Source organism: Dunckerocampus dactyliophorus, chromosome 10, assembly GCF_027744805.1.
Source record: "Dunckerocampus dactyliophorus isolate RoL2022-P2 chromosome 10, RoL_Ddac_1.1, whole genome shotgun sequence".
Classification (NCBI taxonomy): Eukaryota; Metazoa; Chordata; class Actinopteri; order Syngnathiformes; family Syngnathidae; genus Dunckerocampus; species Dunckerocampus dactyliophorus.
Window position 1 is genome coordinate 23,760,878 of NC_072828.1, and position 21,202 is coordinate 23,782,079.

Genomic DNA, 21,202 nt, shown 5'->3' on the forward strand with positions numbered 1-21,202 from the left:
TCTGCACAGTTGTTCCATTAAAAAAAAAAAAAACACCTGAAATCGGTGGGTTTACATCCGGCCTTGAGAATTTTTCACCATGTTAAAATAGTAATTTATTAGACTATGTCTGTACAATCAATTAAAAGTAATAAAATATCACATATCAGACAGAGGCTTCTTTATACATGCTCTTATCTCACCTACTACACAATACCACTTACATTGTTAAAGTATAGTAGCGTCAAAGCCATTTGCAAAAATGGAAATCAATCTAAACATGACTTTCAGTTCATTTAGATGAATAAGTAATGCGTCCTTAATTAAGCATGCTGAAGGAGCCTCAACCCTGCACTGCTGCCTTTTTATGCAACTATTAGCATAAGAGAGGCTGATTCTTTTTAATCAGCTAATAATGAATGTTAGGGGAGCTTGTTCAGACCGCACCATAAGACCACACACACACACACACTCCCATGCACACGCACACAGGCATACGCACACACACGCGCACATACACACACACATACAGCAGAAATCCAGACTGATGACCAATTATGGCCCCCTGTTTATTCCCACTCTTCACTCTGGCTTCCTCTCAGCCTCTGCAGAAGCTGATTATTTTTTTTTAAATGACAGGTAACACTTCATTATTCAAAATTGCTCATTGTAAAATAAAAAAAGGTGTTTTCTCAGCCCAATTATACCTTCACTGAAATGAAATGTGTCATCTTTCATTTCAGCCCCCATATACTACTGATCTAATGGTGAAGCTTGTAATAATTTTATTGGATGTGGTTATTCTGTCGTCTGTTAATGTGCGGAATGGCTTCATAGAGTAGATGTGAATTTTGCAATTATCACTCACCGTATTCAATGTTTGCAAGTGAGTTTTCTCGTGAACATCATTTCTATATGCAAACAAGTACAAAACGTTACACATAAGTATGCCTAACTTAGCTTAAATGTTTTTGCTGTCCGACGTGCACAACAGAGTTTTTAAAGTTCCACTCCAGTATAACAATTCAGGCTTGTCACAGAATACACAAGCTCATTTCTTACAATTACTGTAAATTCCTCATTCTGTACTGACTTTGAAGACTTATTTCTTTGTCAGAATGATCAGTGGTCTGATGATGCATTTCACCTAAGCCAATTAAATGCTTGTAGAAAACAATAGGAACTGCCAGCTACGCCCCCTGATCTAAATTTTAAGACCAATTGGAAAAATTGCAAAACATTTATATTTCGCACTAATGGAGCTTAAGGAGGGTCCAAGTAAAGCTTCAAAATGCGATAAGAAGAAATGGGAGTGAGACAAAAAAATAGTTTGAGTAAGCAATTTATTGTAAACAATCATTAAATTGAAATAAGCTGTTCATCAGGTGATCAAAAGTTTAAGACCCTAGCTAAAATAAATAAAAAAACAACAACCTGGAAACAAAAAAGGCACGCTTGATGCAAGTGTTTCCAGGAGGCTGGTGAGAATGTTGCTCCAGGTGGTGAAGATGGCTTCACACAGGGCATCTGCTGTCTGGAACTGATGTCCATTTTTGTAAACTTCCCTTGCCAGCCATCCCCAAATCAATTCTCAATTGAATTTAGATCAAAGTCCTTTGTCAGGTGGGCATTGTGAACTGCAGCTTTGTCCTGTTGAAAAAGCCAGTCATTACCACACGGACGAGGGCCTTGAGTCATGAGGAATGCCCCCTACAACATCTCCACATAGCAAGCAGCCATTTGACACCCCTGCACAAGCTGAAGCTCCATTGTTCCATTGAAGGAAAACACACTCCAGATCATCATGGCACCCCCTCCACTGTGCCATGTGGGAAAACATTTCAGGTGGGATCTCCTTGTCATGCCAATGACCTTGGAAGCCATGAGAGCCGTCGAGGTTACTTTTTCCTCATCAGAGAATAAAGCTTTCTTCCACCTTTCAATGTCCCACGTTTGGTGCTCTTGTGCATATTCCAAACGGACAGTTTTGTGGCATTGAAGGAGACGAGGCCTGAAACAATTTTTTTTTCTTTCTTAAAATCCTTCTCTCACAGATGGTGTCGGCACCGACAACAACCTTCATTCGGGCCGAGCATCTTTTTGTGTCTTGACAGACAGACAGTTGGATCCTCTACCGCTTGACTTTTTGTTCCATAAGCCTCAGCATCTTTTTAAGTATTTTTTTTAAGTTTAAAATCACTGTCTTACTGCGTCCATCCTCAGCAGCAATGGCAGGCTCGGAGAGGCCTTGCTTATGCAGCTCAAGAATCCGACCGTGTTCAAAGAGAAAGCTTTTTGATTCCTTTGCCATCAAGGGGATCATGACAGAGTGAATACCTGGCAGAAAATGACGTTAAATCCACATTTTTGCAAAGATTTTGGCTTTTAAAGGCTGACGTCTTAAACTTTTGATCCCCTGATGAACAGCCTATTTCAGTTTAATGGTTGTTTGCAATAAATTGCTTTTTGTGTCACTCCCATTTCTTCTTTTTTCTTCTTTCTTTCATCAGTGCAAAATGTAAATTCTTGCAATTTTTCAACTGGTTTTAAAGCTTTGATCAGGAAGTATATCAATAATTATTCAAAAGCTGATGCACTGCAGCGTATTTATTGTTGCAAAACCTGGCCCATCCGTGGCATGTTCACCATGTTAGTGTGTTGCTACAGTATGAAGAGTTTTGCTTTCACTCACATCACGTGCAGGTACAGTGGCACTCACAAAGACAGAAATTTGTCCTTGTCTTTTGCTAGTGAGAACATGTTGAGTCAATCCACGAATTTGGAATGCTAGTTCTGTGCAGCACCGAGCGTCCATATAAATGTGCTTGACAGGATGTGGAATGACTGAGTACAGGTTAGTAAAATGTCCAACCATATGTGATTAATGTTAAACTGCTGCTGGATGTGCTCTGTAGACTTTTACATGGGAAATCCCAGCAAGGAGAAAGCAAATGCAAAAAGCAGCCCTTCCAACTCTGCTAAGAATGTAGCAAATCTATAAAGTGACCTGCAGTGTCTCACAGACATGATGTAAAGCTGTGGTTCCAGTTTGAGTCCAGCTGGGTGAAGGTTGATTCTCTGGAGCGCTGCCAGTCGCCATGGTAGATTGAGATTCTTGGGTTTCAAAACCAGAACCAGAAACGGGCCTGCTTTTGAGGCTCCATCAATGCTCCCGGGGCGTCTTCACTGGCTGCTGTTTCAGATCATTACCAAGCCCACTAATCAAAACTGATTTATGTATATTGCGTGTCTGCTGCGCATACATAAGCAACTTTGTCATGCTTTAACAATTGTGTGCACTTTGGGGATGTGCGTGGTTATATGCAATCATTAAATATCGTCTTACTTGAGCTGACTAATATTAATAGAGGCAATATACTTTAATGACTCCCTGTAGTTTGCCTTACTTGTACTCTTACTAAAATACCTTGAGTATTCCAACCTCTGAAGTTGTCACAGTTGAAGAGACATTTTAATTCCTTGTCTGTTTCCTGTACTGTGTGACAATACATCATGAGGTTTATAAACTGGGTGAAGCAATGCAGAATGTTAATAACCACTGTTCCTCCTGTTCTTCCCTTCATCTAGTGGGTACTCCGTACTACATGTCACCGGAGAGGATACATGAAAATGGATACAACTTCAAGTCAGACATCTGGTCACTAGGATGCCTTCTCTATGAGGTAAACTATGGCAATGTCTGCACACAGTGTGGCCCCAGAGCCTGTTCTCGCTAGAGTTTCGTAAGATTTTGTACAACAAAGTAGTTAGTAGGTGCAATTTGTGACAAATATTTGTCAGCGGTATTAGCCGTATTTATTTCCTGCTCAATTCATGATTATCCTCAGCATTACAGAATTACTACCCTATCTGACAGGAATTCTCAATTCTCTCTCACAACTTGAAGGCAGTGTTTCATCCCCTTCCACTGACGAGAAATGCCTGTAGCCTGCTGGCCATCCAGCAGTACACATCTCTCTTCTTCATCTCTGCTCTTTTTGTATGCCGTCTGACACATGATTACGTGGGAATGTAATGGTACACATGATAGACTTTATTGACACAGATGTGAAAGAGATGCCGAGAAACACATCGGGTTGCTTCTGACGTGGTTTAGTGTGAATTCATCACTTTGTTCTCACTATGATATGATGACGACATGATTGATGATGTCATGGATATGGATTTAATATATTTTTAGCACTCCTGCAGCAAAATTTTGTGGTGAGCAAAAGGTATACCACAGAACCTCTGCTAGCGTCTGCCCCGGTTCGTGTGTTTTGTAGTTAACATTGGAAATTTTCACTAGTTTTGCCTCAATTTGCATGCATTTTCCGGTTATTGTAAAATATAGCGCGTTTTATTCAGAAAACGTCCTTCCCTATCAGCATCCTATTAGCAAAACAAACAAAATGCCAACCGGAAGTTACGTCACCCGTCTATGATGTCATCGGCGGTTGACAAAACACATTATTATGGTTTCATAATTAGAGTTGTACATGCATTAAACAACCCTAAATGCATAGAAATGACGAATGAAAGGGCTAAATGAACATTTAAGGTTACTTTTACCTTCATTGAAGACTAATGTTCCCAAAGACACAATGTGACAGTGAGACACTCCACGGACACCATTTTCCTGTTTTGTTATTTTTTAAATTCAGTTTATCACCTTCTTTATCAAAATGCTGGCACTTGCAACTTTATTTGGCTCAATTTTGGGTTACACTATTGAGGTGAGAAACGCTACTGAATTTAAGAAACAACTCGTGTCAAAACAGGAAGGTGTTGCTGGTTGATCTCGCTGCCACATAGTGTCTTTGGGGACAGCACATCAAACATCACGTCTTTAAAAAGTAAGCTTAATATCCCTTTCATTCATCATTTATATGTATTTATTTGCATTTCAAATTATTTTCTACATGTCCAACTGTAATTGTGAAGCTATAGAAGCGTCTTTTGTGTGAACATGTTTGTCTTTCTGGAACAGATTAATTAGATTTGAATTATTTCTTATGGGAAAATTTGATTCGGTTAACATCAGTTTCGGTTAGAGTCAGACCTTCTGCAACGAATTAATGACGGGCAAGGTTCCACTGTATATGTATGTATAAGTAGAAGAAGTAGCCATTTTGAAAAGAAACCATAATTTCAAAGTTGAAACGGGGGCCTGAACAGTGTCGGCTGCCTCGCTCCCCCGTCCCTTATTGCTTTTGCTCTGTTTTGTTTGCTTCACAGGCCCCTCCCCTACCGATTTAAGGGTCTGTACTTAGAGAAAATGAAACAAATGAAAGAGAAATAGGATGGTGAGATGGAAAGTGGATGGTGCAACAAATGGACAGAATAAGAAAGGATACAAAAAAAGATGGGGGTGTACACTTTCAAAGAGGTAGACATTATAGAACAGAGATGGTTCCATCCACCATGTCAAGGTAGGCCACGCAAGCCTGTGGAGATACAGATTTTAGCACTTATTCTTATCCAAGCTGTGCACACCACACCATGCATATTATGCTATTTGAAGAACAGACCCCTGCTGTCCACACTGCTTGGGCCTGTAGTGCATCCACAATACAGTATGTGGAAACTTGCTCTCCTCCTTTCCTCTCCGCTCTATTCCCCTCCCTTCTACTGTAGTCCCTCTGTGTGCCTCCCTTTTCCTCACTTAACCTTCAGGCATAAGGAATTCACAGAGACATCCAAGCTTGATCCCTTTGGTACTCATTGATTTCACTCTGAACATGGTAGGGGCTGAGGATTGGGTTGGTTTGTGTGCATGCTTACATGTGAAACGGCTCCATTTGAAAGAGACCGCATTTTTTTTCTTCTCGTTCTTATGCCTTTGGGTTAGGTAGGGTCCGAAGGGTCTGTCAATACCTGGTCATTGTATCTGCGTCTATCTTCATCTTCCATTCTGTTTTATCCCTTTTTCCCTGTGTCCAACCTTATTACATCCTTTGACCCTGCCATGTGCCCCTCAGCCAAACCCCCTCCTCTGTGGTAACAGCAGTCGTCAGGGTTGTCTCCCAGGGCGACTGGGAAGGTACGGAGGCTGAGTTTGTTCAACATCAGCCGGTAAAACTCCCGTCTCAGAATATTCTCTTTTTTCCTGCAAAAATTACCAAATTTTGACATTAAAAACTATCTCACACGCTTGAGAAATGTATTTTAAACATACACGTGTGTTTTCTGGGATGCACGATAATTATCGGGCCTATATGAGGAATTATGACATCATACTGATAAATCGGATAACATAAAAAAAAGCTCTGATAACGAATAAAGGAAAAAAAAAAGCAATATCCAATGAGGCGAGATTACCTCATAGCTTCCCCTGAGCTCACTTGTAAACAATCATGGCGTTGATCGTGTGGGACTTCTCACTGGGTCAGAGGAATACATTTCGCCAAATGCTCCAAATGTGCTGCAAACATTCTGCAATGAGGGGAAAATAAAACAGTGAGCTTCAAAACATCAAATCTTATCAGCCACCTGAAACGCCAGCATCGCTACGGCTCCCAGGGCCTAGGGCGTCTTCCTATCGCCACAGTATTTGACAAGTGCAAAAAGCGATCTGTGATTTCATCATGGAAATGATGGCGGTGGATGACCAACCCTTTACCATCGTTGAAGATACCAGCTAATGTTGTGTTAATAGTAGTGATGTCATGATATTTGGTAAGGACAGTTCTACAGGCACAGTTTGCCAAATCCAACTTTGTTTGAGTCATTTTTACCTCCAGGTGTGCACAAGCTACACTTAAATAGAAATAATTTAAAAAAGATAGATATAAAGAGTTATCCAATATAAGTGTCAGTATCGGTCTTTAGAAGCAGGAAGTTATCAGTATCAGCTTGAAAAAAAAATATTGTGCCTCTAGTGTTTTCATGTAACGTGCTATATAGCTACATTGGTAAAGCTTGAGTTGCACAGTGAGAAGTCAGTAGCAAACTTCAACTTGCTTGAGAACGTGCTGTCTATTTGAAGTGAATTAGTGTGACATTTACATCCATGCTCGCACAACGAATGGTGCAACCAAAAGTAACACAAATAACACAATGTAACTGTATGACACGAACGATGCAGGTAACGAAATAGACGCTTACACTTTAATATACATGCAAAACAATACTATTTTATACCAATTTGTAACCCGCAAGGTATGCTGGGATGCCCACGCGCACACTTGCCCCAACGTAGTTACGGCAACACATTGTTTTGATTTATAGTACACACTACAAACTTGTTTTCCACACTTCATAGCAGTCTTTCTATACATTTTGTGAATATGAAATCTGCTACGTAGAATTAATTAGTCTACTCCTCCAGTACCCCCAACTTAAGCCTTTGTTATTCATGTGTCAAAGTTGGGGAATCATGGTTCCACTGGGAGTAGGTGTATTTTTAATGACTGTCCTTAGAAACTCTGACTTCTTTCCTTGATGAATATGTCATCATAAAGCAACATGAAGGACCAATGTGATCATAAAAAAGTCAATGCTGTCTCACTTGGACCGCGCGTATGTGAGTGAGAAAGAGAGGAAGTGGTTGTATACACAAAAAAACGATTCAAAATGTATTTTACATGCATTTGTGATAACATGTATATGATTTTAGGCTTGCGTGTTGATAAATGAGCTAATGTGAACGCACTTCCTTCCAGGTTTTACTGGGCTGCACGGATAAAGGGGTTGGGTCAGGGGGCGGATAGATGGAGAAGCTTGAAGTCGCTGCTTTTTGAAGACGCAGGCAAGACAGAACAACATAATTAGTGTGGTAATTTAACTCAGAGGTAATTTGGGGATCTTTTGTAGGGACCTGAAAAACAGGCTTTACTTGCCTCGACTGGTGAGCAAAACCTGGCGTCCTGGGAAAAAAAAAGCAGAGAATATTTCTCTTTGTGTGAGTGTGTGTGTGTGTGTGTGTTTCTATGTGTGGGTGCTCTACTACCACCAACTCGCATCCCTGAGACAGCAGGCATGCGTATGCATTGACTCGAATATCAATGAACCACACACTCTCCCTTTCCTCTCACACGCACACATACACACACACACACATACTGGGGCCTCAGAGGTCAGACAGTGAGTCAATCATCTAACCCGTTGCAATGACACAGAAAAAAATGAGTATGTTTATGTGTTTGTGTGGCATGCATCTTTGTGCGTGCATGCGTGTGCGTGTGTGTGTGTGCGCGCTGAGAGAAGGGGGCCGGCAGCTGTCAGAGGCTAGGAGCAGCAGACACTAATGAAGCAGATGAATAGTGCAAAAACTCCCAAATAAAAACAGGACAGTTGACATTTTTCATCTGTCAAAAGCAGAAGATGCATGAAAATACGTTGGGGTCTTGTTTAACCCTTTGCCTTCTGGTGTCTATCGCTGGCTGGTTTCTTTTTTTTTTTTGTCTCCTCCACCCATGCGTCTGGTTCCAACTGCCTCTCTTTTTGTCTAACATGGTATATTTTTGGTAAACATTCAGCAGCCCTCACACACAAACATGCACTCTCGTTACACAGAATCAAAAGGCAGACACAGTCCGTACTGAGGGAGTAAAAAAATGGTCTTTTCCAAATCTTTGAATTGAACTTTTACAGCAAGTAGTCAGCATGTTCACTTCACCTTGTCTGCTCTGCCATCAAGTTTTTCCATTTTTATTTATCTTTATGCATTGATTAGAAAGACTAGTTGAAATGAAAATGAAACCCTTCTTTGACATTTACATTAAATGTCTCACACTTTACCGGACGAATGAATTACATGCGGATTGAATCCCTAGAGATTTAGTTATAGTTTTTATAATTTCGAGGTTGATGTCTATAAAGGTCATTTGTTAAGGGTTTGTGCCTATTCAGTGTATCGTAAAAGTATGAGTATCATGTATACTGACCGGAGTAATCACGTTTAAGAAGGGACACACAAAATGTTCCGTACTTTGCAATGTTATTACCTGTTTTGAGCAGTTGTGTGGACGAGAGAGTTGCCAGCATGGTTGTTTGCGCCCATACTACACACACAGATGCACAAAGGTGAGGAATAACAGGAAAGACTGTGTTGCCACTTTGAAAACAAAGCTATTGTGTATTTTGTAGCCCATAAAAAAAAAATGTCTGTACCTTAACACTTATCCAAACAGTGTCAAAATTGAGGGCTACGAAATCGGTGTTTATTCACCACTGGCCACACTGTCCTCCCTGTTATAATGTATATATATCAACAAAAGTCAAGAAGTTCGTGATCACATACTTTTCTGTTATTAGGAAAGCTGGAGAGATTCTTTTACCTATTTCCACACAGCAGTAAAAGTCTCCTTCCCCTTCCCATGCCGTTACCATCCACATCTGCTTTCCCCCCTGTCTGTGCTTGTGTGCATCTGGGCTCCAGGGGATGCAGTTTTCTCATTGCTCCAGCAAAATAAAAACGTCTGGCATCCCTGCAGCTCACCTCTGATGCCTTTTTCTTGCCTGCGCTTTCTTTAAACTCAAACTTGTCCATGGCTCACAGTGCAACGGAATGGACGGGTGGTTCTTTTTAATTGATGATTATTGATTATTTTGTTATTTATGGATGTCCACCCATGATTTTCTAAATTTTCTTCCCTGACCTTACCAATAAACCTTAAATGACAGATTTTATTGTAAATACAAGCAATGAATACAATGCCAAAACTAGCCTCGCCACACTACAATAACAAAACAACACCATCCCAAACACGCTTTGTTCTAAAAAGCCATAAAACTGCCTACATTAAAGTGGTCTTTGCCTGCCGTGACTTGTTGATTGTCAGAGCATCACAAACATGTCATGTAAAAAGTAAACCTGTTGAGTATATTTAGATGCTCTACGTATTCAGATTTTATATTTATTATTAATTCTGTTAATCCCATTAACTCATTCAATGCCAGCCATTTTTCAAAAGACAGCTCCATTAAACTGGCCATTTTAGACTATTTTGACTGATTTTTCAAGGCACACAGAATATTGTGTTCTATGGCTATACTGTATACACATGGAACCTACCAAAAGAAAGATTAGACTCTTGTCTTTCATGAGAAAAAAAACTTTGTTTCTACCTTTTTCCGCTCTTTAGTAATCAGCAGTAGAACATAGGTCATTTTCAGGAAAAGTTCCCAACAAGGGAGGAAATCAGTTCTGTGAAAAGATAAATTTCAAGCATAACTTTCACTTTGACACAAATTTTTTGCTTTTGTGACAGCTCAAATATCTAAACAACTACACCACAATGTAAACAATAGGGTTGTTTTACATCAAAATAACAATTTATTTACAATTTTAACATATGGAAGTAAACTGTGTGTGCAGGCGTTTGAGTGCATGAAAATTGCCCTACCATTTGCACGCTACACTCCTCCATGCTCTTCTACTTCCTCCTTGCTGTTGAGTGTGTTTTTACATGCAAAAGAGCCATGCCGAGCTCTTATCAAATGCGCTTCTGCCACCTCGTGGCCGTTTTTATGGTTTACAATTGCTTTAACAGTGGCATCTTTTAGCGTGCAGTTTCGTCATCACCTCTTTTGCCTCACGCGCAAAAAAATGTAAAAGACACCTAGAAATACGTATTTTGGATCAGGTGTTTAGGTTTATAAAAACATAGAAATACGTCTCTGTTATTTTATATAGTGCTTTTCAGAGTACCCAAAGCACTTCACAGTGAAGTGAACCCATTACTCATTCACTCCCTGGTGGTGGTAATCTACATCTGTAGCCCCAGCTGCCCAGGGGTAGACTGACAGAAACGTGGGTGCCAATTGGCACCTACGGTCTCTCCGACCATCACCAAACATTCATTCACATTCATACACCACTGTGGACAGCACTGGAGGCAAGGTGGGTGAAGTGTCTTTCTAATAGTGACTGGTTGGAAGGAGCCAGTATCGACCTTCTGATTTCTGGAGGACCTGCTCTACCTCCTGAGCCATTGCCTACAAATACATGATGACACAGGTGAACAGTAAAGTGCAATACAAATAAAGTATATTATTACAATAGTCACTGTTATTGCAAATGTTGACATGAAATTGGAGGAGAACATCAACTCGGGCTAGCAGGAAGGGTTTGTGGGGGAGGTTGTTTCACCATTTCCTGGTGGTCCCGGCCATAACCCCCACAAAAATTGGGGGTCTACTGTATACACTATGAGTTCGGTGGTGAGCTGGTGATTTTTACCTCATCATGGAGGCTGCGGTGGTCTCAAAATACACTTTTTGACTAATGTCATACAGAGTAAATAAGAGTTAAACTCTCATTAACTGCTAAAAACGAGTTTTGGACAACTATTTATTAGATGGTTAATCACAGGCGAGTGCGGAAAAAAGCTGGCCTCGACCTTTGGAACCAACTGGAGCCTGCTTGTCCCCTCACATCTTTTATGTCCTGATGCAGTTTCTTCATGTCTTTCAGATGGCAGCCCTACAGAGTCCATTCTATGGGGATAAGATGAACCTCTACTCCCTTTGTAAGAAGATAGAACAGTGCGACTACCCTCCTCTTCCCTCAGATCACTATTCAGAGGAGGTAAGTAATGTCATGTATCGCTTACAATTAGTAATATCAAGTTAGTACATGCTCATGTATGCCTATCTCTAAATCTTTCAATGGATATTAAAATCTTCTGTGAACATTTAAAATGCTGACAATCACTTGTTTCTACGCCGGATCACTGATTTTTTTTTTTCTTTTTAAACTTTATTGACCCCATTAACATGTCTGAAATCCATACAGCTTTTTGAGCACAGTATATTTCTCTTTAATATCATTACTCTCTGATGAAAAGGCCGGCCATGATTTTAACCGTTTGAAAATTAAATCCTGCATATCAAAAGCATCTGGCTGTGCTGGCTGTCTGCAGACTGGGGTGAAACTAAATGAGCTTGAGTGTCGTGTTTCCCTAACTAAATGTTAAATTATCGACCGTAATTCAGCAAAGCCTCATCCGTGCACATGTAATGCAGTCAGGCTGTGGTTAACAATGGCATGGTAGCTGCTGATTGCCTGTGACGTGTGCGTGCGTGCGTGTGTGTGTGTGTGTGTGTGTGTGTGTATGCTGAGTTTCGCATTTGTGTGCTGGCTCTGCGTGTGTCATTTCGTTGGAAAGACATTTTTCTCAAATCTGCATGCAAGTTTACGCTCAAGAACTGATATGACTAATGTTTCTATGGGTAAATTGCATGGATAAAAACAGTAAGACTCCTCTCAAACGTACAAGGGCAAAACATTTGACCAATAGTACAGCATAAAGTGGCACAAGACTGCATTATGAGCTTGAATTTTCCATCTCGAACATTTTTATTGACTGGTGAATCGAAGTTCTCTCTGTCCACCGTCTCCTCTCACTGACCGCTTTGCCTCACTGAACACTAACTTTGTAAGCAGCAGGAAACCACAAGCCTCGCTCTGTATGAAGGCTAAAATAATCTCCTTATTAACACAAATAACATACCTCCTTTGCTCTTTGCTGCCTATTAAAACCTTCCTGAATTGAATGCAATCCAATTTTGAAATTATATTAAGGGAATGTTATTGTTTGTTAGTTGCATTAATGCCATAATTATGGATGCTTTTTAATTTCAGATATATATACTTAAAACACACACACTAACATGGAGTGAAGCAAAACGCTAATGGTCATTACCTGTGTTTAAATGGCCATGTCTCCACTTTACTACCATCGTGTCTGCATGTCCACAGTGGGTAGTTTAAAGTTGCTCCACTAACTCCTGCAGAGTGCTTTTCATTACACTTTGGTGTTTACTTCATTAGGTTGACAAAGGCTAATTGCGTGGTGTTTCATGTCTTTGCACGTGTGTTTTTTATGTGCACGAGCCGTCGCACAAGCATGTATTTGTTACAGTAGCTCCCTCTTCGCACACCCACCGCTCGGAGCTGGAGCGTGCCCCACATGTCACCCCCATCCCGGAGAAAGGGAGACAAAGCGATAGAGTGAACGAATGATGGAGCACGAGACAGGCTGATGGAGAGATGGAGATGAGGGGGGTGCCTACAGCGCCTGTCTGGATGTAAACAATGCTCCTGAAGGATCGGCAGCAAACTGTCAGCTGCTCATCTTTGTTGTGTCATTTAACCATCTCCGTCTATGCTTTCCACCGCCACCCCCCCCCCCCACTCCCTTCAGCAGCACCCGCTTCCCCTCCACCCGCCACCTGACACTTTCCACCACTTCCCCCCACCCCACTCGCCATGCAAAGAAGCGCATGAATATTTTACATATCTGCATTTTTTCCTAAACCCCACCCAAATCTCCATTCGGCGATACTAATTCTCAGACTGTCTGAATTTACATCTTTCTCTCACCCAGGCACCCACATACGCACACAGCGGCTGACGAGAACTCGTCCGAGCCACTGCCGTGCAACAGCAGCCAGGAAGTTGGCAGACAGTTACCATAGCGACCTCACATAGATGTTTTTTTCCCCTCTGCATCCTTTATTCTTCTTTTTTTAATGATGGTGGTGGCTGTTCCGCATGTGAGCCTGTCTATCTGCTCCAATCAGCCGCTTTGCTTGGCTTAGTGTGTGAGTGCTGGCATGAAGTGGCTGTGTGTGTGTGTGTGTGTGTGTGTGTGTGTGTGTGTGTGTGTGTGTGGGCGTCCGTGTGTGTGGATAAATGTGCCTTTGTGGACTTGGGTGAAATTCTGCTGCCCAACAGGCGATTAGTGCGCTCAGTCCAGTTACTTGTTGCTTTTTTACCGCCTTAAAGGAGATGGCTCATTAAAAGAAGAGTTTGCCTCTCTTGGGCCATGGTTTATTCTTTTCTCCGGAGCGGCACATTTCAGGGAAACAGCCCAGTCACTGCAGCATCATTAATGGCATTATTTTTCCCTTTTATCCCTTCCTACACCAACCCCCTCTCATCCCTCTTATCAGCTGAGGAACTTGGTAGATATGTGCATCAACCCCGACCCGGAGAAGAGGCCGGACATCACCTACGTGTACGACATCGCCAAACACATGCAGAACCTGATGCAGGGCAGCTAAGGCCGGAACTGCACAAACTATAGCTTGTACAACACAACTCAATTTCCATGCTGGACGTGTACACATCTATCTGCTTCTATGCAATTACTTAGTCCAGAGCTCATTGTGATAAGCGGGACAGCATTTGTAACATGGTTTTTGGAGATCTAAACGTGAGTGGCAGACTAAATCCTTTCGGCTCAAGGGAAACATTGCCCCGAGAACTCTCTCAATTGTAAATGACTGTTTATATTGGCGCTCTAATACTTTACGTCTTTTTTTCATGTAGAGCCCCACACTGTTTACATGTAATTCCGTCGCGCAGGTTATACTTACGTAACCCTGCACAAAAAAAAGAGTGAATAATTGTGTAAAGGTTTGTTTGCGATGATGGCACAACTGAAAGAAGTTAGAAGGTGGAAGTGTTATGTTGCACTTTTTACCCTGGCGCTAAGGCTTGGCAGGGTAGTCATGTCAAATGAATGTACATGTATTAGGAAAGCAGTCGTTCAGAGGGTCGAGTAGTAATGTGCAGGGGATAGGAGGAGTGCATGGGCAAATGTCTTCACAACACATTGAATGTTTGCATGTGTTGTCTTTGAAAAGTCAGCATGTCTCTTTTTGACAGCCTTGAAGGAGTAGTATGACACAAAAAGCAAAAAAAAAAAAAAAAAATCCATCTTGGTTCAGTTTGGACATCATATTTGTTAACAACAGTAAATCTCAATGGGGAAAATACATGTGAGCCACATGGAAGTTGGTCTATATTGCTAAAATATTGTGATTGCTAACATTGCTGTGTAAGTTTGCCGTGTGTTCCTTGTGAGGGGATCAAATGTCTAAGAGACAGATGATTCTTACATTATGTGTTCTATATATATATATATATATATATATATATATATATATATATAAAATGTTATGCAGATTATTTGCAAAACCCATACCGAACAAGTCCTGGTGAAGCACGCCACAGACATGGCAGCCATTCTGCACTGAAAACACTATGTTTTACCATATTATTTTATAAGATCCATGAATACAATCCATATGCAGGTTATTTACTTTACAGAGGACCTACAAATTTCTCATGGGAACAGATTGAGCCACTTTGTAAATCGTGGGGTCATCTTCCTGATTTCTGTTCTCATTTAACATACCAAAGTGTTACTTGTATGTTTTAGCAACAAGTAAATATATCAAATAGGTTTACAACAGTGTGTCACAGCACTGACAATCATCTGCCTGCATTGCGGTGCTACCACATGGAAGGCGTAGGTTATATACAGTCATGGTGACACTTTATTTGCTTTTACATGAGTTGTCTTTTAGCATTATCAGAGAGCCTAATTGGATTAGTTGCAAGCATACTGCAATTTGTCGTGTTTCATTACCATCAAATACATCAGACAGCAGAGATGTTATTTTTCTATGGGTAACGTAATATTTTGGTTTCATTTTTGTCCCAGTTTCTGTTCACAACCAATCTTTTTTTTTTCCCCTCCCATCATTATAAACACTCAATATCAGTGATTGCATTAGGTTTTTTTTTTTGTATTTCATCCACAATGCTACTGCGCCTAAACATTCAGTATTGTTTGTAATTTCAAAATTCTTTCTACTAAGCGATATTTTGATAAGCATGTTTTTTTTAATACCATGTAGAAGTCCTTCAACAAACACAAGCAGAATAGCACACAGCGGCACCTCGGTTTTCGTCATTAATTTGTTCCTAAAGTTTCTACCGCAAAGAGTGCATTTGGAATACAGGAAGTGAACAAATGTATTGCAATTGATGTGAAACGGGTGGGGGGTAGGATTAAATAAGCTTTGCTTCTTCCTACTCCTTTTTGGACATGTAGAATTGTACTACGTGATGTATTCCAATGGAACTTGTATGCAAGTTCAAAATAAATGAAACCATAAAGTTGAAAGTTAAAGTTTCCCAAAAAGTTGAAGTGGAAAACTGAAAACAGAGGGAATTTTTTCCATATGAAATAATGGAAATCCAATTAATCCGTTCCAGACAACAAAAAATACATTTTATAGGGAATCATTTTTGTTTTACATGCCAAAAAAATATGAAATAATTCAAATTATATATATTATACAGTAGTGTATGAAAAACAAAATATGTGAAAACCGAGGTTTGACTGTATTTTTCTTTTTCTTTTTAAGTGGGGAAAAAAGACCTCATAACTGAAACAACTATTAGCTTTAAGCATGTTTACAGCGCCAAAGCATCATTGGCACTCATAACCTCCAGAATGGATGTATCCCATATTAAAAATGGTTGTTCTTTTTATGTGCAAAATACATTGTAGTTGAAACTTGTTGTCTCTAAAGTAAAATGCATATATCTAACTTTTTCCATTGTCCTTGTCCTGAAACTCACTGATTTTTAACATGAAATATGCTGTTCACTCGTATTGTTTTGCCTGAAGTTGCGTGCGCGCGTTGAGTATTATGTTTTGTGTTTGTGCACAGACAATTAGATCTAGGTCGTTTGTAAGTCCTCACAAGGGGCTTGTTAAACATACACAGTACTGGGGATTGTGGTGGCTCTTATTAGGGTAAATTTCTTATCGTCATGCAAAGTATCACAAGGCTGTACCGTGCCCCATTATTTTACCTTGACTCGGTTACATTTTCCAAAGGCCATCGAAAGTGTGTCATCGCAGAGTCGAGGGGTTTTCCCAAAAGTAAAATTACAGGCACTAGAGGTGTTATTTATGGTTTGGCTCGTGGTTGTTTTGGTTTCATCTCACACTAAAGGGTGTGGGCCATGCCATGTATTGTAGCTAAATGCAATAAAGCTCTGCCATGTCTTCTATTAGAGCTCATGCCTGAATTTCTATTCTCATTCGCATCCCATCCAATTACTTAAATAAATGTGTTCACATGTTGAGTGTACACTTCTTTTTCTTTTTGCTACCACAATACAGTCATGGTACAACAAACCTGTGCAGTATTTGCACCAGATTGTGACACCGCATATGCACGCACGCACACACCACGCGCACAAACTGCCCTGATTTTGCCAACACTGACCTACATATACCTAAACAAGAATGTAGTTTTGTTCACATTTTGGGCAGTTCAGCAAATGTTGGTATTGCACTTGTTTTTTTTTTATAGTCTGTGTTATTATATTTAGTCAAATGTGCTGCATGTCTGATCTGGGGAAACAGCAGAGAGAGGGGAAAAAAAGCATCCTAAACATTCTTTCCTATAGTACAGACATGGTTAATACTGTGAAACTGAGTTCTTTTTACGCTTTTTTAAGTGGAGGAATATCCAGTTCTGATAAAACTACTGCTATGGTATAGTTGCCACTTTTGTTTTCTTAGACCACCGGTGTCAAACTCAAGGTCCACAGGCCAGGTTGTTTTATGTGGTCTTTGAAAGCCTGGAGATAATGCATGCCAAAAAGACCCTTAATCTTTCTTGCTAATGTATTTGTTATGTCAGTGTAGAAATTGCAATTGGAGGGTTTTTGTTTTTGTCAAAGCTCATTTAAATGAATAATACAATACAGATGGTTCTCGGGTAACGTACAAGTTCACATCCGAGACTGTGATGTAAGTCTAGGTTTGTTGTAAATCGAATCTATACCTAAGTTGAACATCCATTAAGTCACTCATAAAGAACACATAAAGGACATAAAATACGATAACAAAACACTAACTACGATACAAGAATTAAATGAAACAGTGTTGTTTCTGGTCTTCCATCCGGAGCACAAGCAACCTTTACATCTCAATAAGACCACTACATTCCTTAGTTATCACTGTTGCTTTCATACGAATACGAGCAGATGCTTAAGGATGCAATTTTTCTCCTTAATGATAGACTAAAAAAGTGCAGGCAATATTGGTGGATGTACCTCCTCTCCTCCCAGAACTCTAGCATTAGCTGTGAATGAGACACACACTGTATACACTGTATCTATCCACGGTGCGCTAGATGTGTCACCTCGCAGCATCTGGGCGCTGCCGCATCTTGGAAGTGTGCAGAGCGTACTCGTCCGCTGTGCATGTTGAAACAAGTCAGTCCAGTGTTGATGGACCAAAGTTAAGTAATTGATTGATTTATGGGGGTGCGTACATAACCACAAAATGGCAAAAGTCAGAACGACATTAAACCATGGACCACCTGTAGTTGTATACTTGAATTTCTGCTTGGCACCTTCACCTCTGATTTGTAAAGTACGAAGCGTGTCAGAAAAGTTCTAGGACTGGTGTCACAAACTATATAGTATTTTCCCCTTCGAAGTACCTTTGGAGTCTTAACACACTTTCCCAGCCTTACAGTATCTGCCACACCTTCATGCACTCCTGGAAGGATTCTTCCGGGATCCTCCGCAGCTCCGTCATTATGGCTATTTTGATGTCACGGGTCTCCTCGATGGCCCTTGTGTTTGGGAGAGAGGTAAAAATTGCATGGAGTCAGATCGGGTAAATAGGGAGGTTGATCGAGCACAGCCATGTTCTTCTCGGCCAGGAACTGTCGCAGGCTCAGGGCATTGAGAGCAGGCGCGTTGTCATGGTGAAGCAGCCACAAGTTGTCCTGCCACAACTCTTGCCTCTCCTCGCGTACTGAAAGAAGCAAACGCCGCAGGATCTCTTTGTAGACGCGCTGGCTCATTGTCTGACCCTGTGGCAAGAACATTCAGTGGACAATGCCCCTCACATCCAAAAATGCCATCAACGGTCATGGAACTTTTCTGACACATGTTAGGAATGGAATAATTTTCCCCCCTGTTTTCGACAAGTACGGCAACATGCTTATCTACCACAGAGACCTAACACACTCAGAAGACCTGCCACTTGGAACGATTAGCTGTCCAACCTAGACTGACTGGAGCCTAATATCCCAACAACTAAAACATGGATGTTTAGACCCTTTGCACCACCTCTCTGACAGAAGTCGTAAAGAAAAGAACAGAATTCCTCTTTGGTGATTGATATGGCTTGCTAAATCGTTGTTGGCCACTAATTGCTCTCTCCAGCACTGGCACTGCAATTGTTTGTATCTACTCCCGTTTGAATTAAATTGTAAACTGTCCTTGAGACTCCTAGACTCATTTCACAACTGTTAGAATAAAAGAACCCGGGTGGACTTTAGCCCTGTAAAAGGACCGGTCCGAACACACACCTCGTAGGTTTGTTGGTAAAACAACACAAAATTAAAATGATGATAATCAAATGTGTAATATGATCGTGCAACCATAACTGCGATGTGGCCCCCGGGGGAATTGAGATTGAGGCCCCTCCCTTAAAGGATGCTGATGGTTTTTTTTTGTTTTTGGACTTCAGCAGCAGGTACAATCATTATTACACTTGGCCCGGCTCACTTTCTGTAATGTGTCGTCTCCCTTAAACTGTAAAGTGTCCTACCTTTACCATCCTACGCTACCTTTGTTATTTGCTATTTCTTGAATTCAATAGTGTTTCTCACCTTCATTATCAGATTTCTGGCACTTGCAACTTCTTTTGCAGCTGAATTTAATAATACATAAAACAAACACAGATTTGTCTAACACTCAGAAATAAACAGTGCACCTGAACGCCTCATCAGCCATTAGGAGAAAGACAGGATGCAGATAAGAGTTGTTCAGTGTTCTGTGTAAACCACCCACACACACATACAGTGGTGTGAAAGTGTTTGACCTCTTCCTGATTTCTTAGTGTTTTGCATGTTTGTCACACTTAAATGTTTCAGATCATTAAAGAAATGTAAATATTAGTCAATGACAACACAACTGAACACAAAAACCAGTGAAAGTTTTTATTATTAGCATGGCCCTGTGTGGAAAAAGTGATTGGCCCTGTGTTAAAACATAACCTAGCTGACCTATCAGTCTGGGAAAGGTTCTAAACCAATTTCTAAAGCTTTGGGACTCCAGCGAACCACAGTGAGAGCCATTATCCACAAATGGTGAAAACATGGAACAGTGGTGAACCTTCCCAGGAGTGGCCGGCCAACTAAAATTACCCCAAGACCACAGTGACGACGAAAAAGAGGTCACAAAAGACCCCACAACAACATCCATCACTGCCTCAGTTAAGGTCAGTGTTGTGACTCCACCATAAGAAAGACACTGAGCAAAAACGGCCTGCATGGCAGAGTTCCAAGATGAAAACCAAGATTGAAGAAAAAGAACATTAAAGCTTGTCTCAACTTTGCCAGAGAACATCTTGATGATCACCAAGACCTTTGGGAAAATTCTCTGTGGTCTGACGAGACAAAAGTTGGAACTTTTTGGAAGGTGTGTGTCCCATTACATCTGGCGTAAAAGCAATGCTGCATTTCAGAAAAAGAACATCATACCAACAGTAAAATATGGTGGTGGTAGTGTGATGGTCTGCGTCTGTTTTGCTGCTTCAGGACCTGTAAAGACTTGATAAATAGAACCATGAGTTCTGCTGTCTACCAAAAAATCCTGGGGAATGTCCCGCCATCTGTTGGTGACCTCAAGCTGAAACCAACTTGAGTTCTGCAGCAGGACAATGATCCAAAACACACCAGCAAGTTCACCTCTGAATGGTTGAAGAAAAGCAAAATGAAGACTTTGGAGTGGCCTAGTCAAAGTCCTGACCTGAATCCTATTGAGATGCTGTGGCATGACCTTAAAAAGGCGGTTGATGCTCAAAAGCCAGTGTGGCAGAATTACAACAATTCTGCAAAGATGAGTGGGCCAAAATTCTTCCACAGCGCTGTAAGAGACTCATTGCAAGTTATCATAAATTCTTGATTGCAGTTGTTGCTGCTAAGAGTGGCCCAACCAGTTATTAGGTTTAGGGGGCAATCACTCTTTCACACAGGGCCATGAAGGTTTTTTTTCCCCCCCTTTTAATCATAAAAAGTTTCATGTAAAAACTGCATTTTGTGTTCAGTTGTGTTGTCATTGACTAATATTTAAATTTGTTTGATGATCTGAAACATTGAAGTGTGACAAACATTCACAAAAAAAAGAAAACAAGAAGGGGGCAAACACTTTTTCACACCCCTGTAATAAAGATGATTAAAGTCTAGAAACTGTCTATACTGTAGTGTCCCAACTCTGTCTATAGTGTCCCAAAAAAACCAAAAAACACTATCCATTCTTCACAGAGACTGAGTCACCAACGCTTGGACGCTTTTTGGGCACTCGACTAGTTTTTAAATGCGCACTGTTTGGCTGTATAATAACTGAGACAGCGGATGGAACCAGAGATTTTTAGCAATC

At 40.7% G+C, this 21,202-nt stretch overlaps 1 protein-coding gene across 2 annotated transcripts in view; it reads left to right on the forward strand.

Annotated features, from left to right (window-relative positions):
- The window catches only part of nek7 (NIMA-related kinase 7), a 72,744-nt gene extending 55,574 nt beyond the window's left edge, over positions 1-17,170 (forward strand). For both annotated transcript variants that reach the window (XM_054789379.1, XM_054789378.1), the window contains 3 exons: positions 3,568-3,662; positions 11,399-11,512; positions 13,882-17,170. In XM_054789379.1, the coding sequence (XP_054645354.1) occupies positions 3,568-3,662; positions 11,399-11,512; positions 13,882-13,992 (320 nt within the window). In that variant the 3' untranslated portion in view covers positions 13,993-17,170. The remainder of the gene's footprint in view (positions 1-3,567; positions 3,663-11,398; positions 11,513-13,881) is intronic.
- Positions 17,171-21,202: the final 4,032 nt, after the last annotated feature.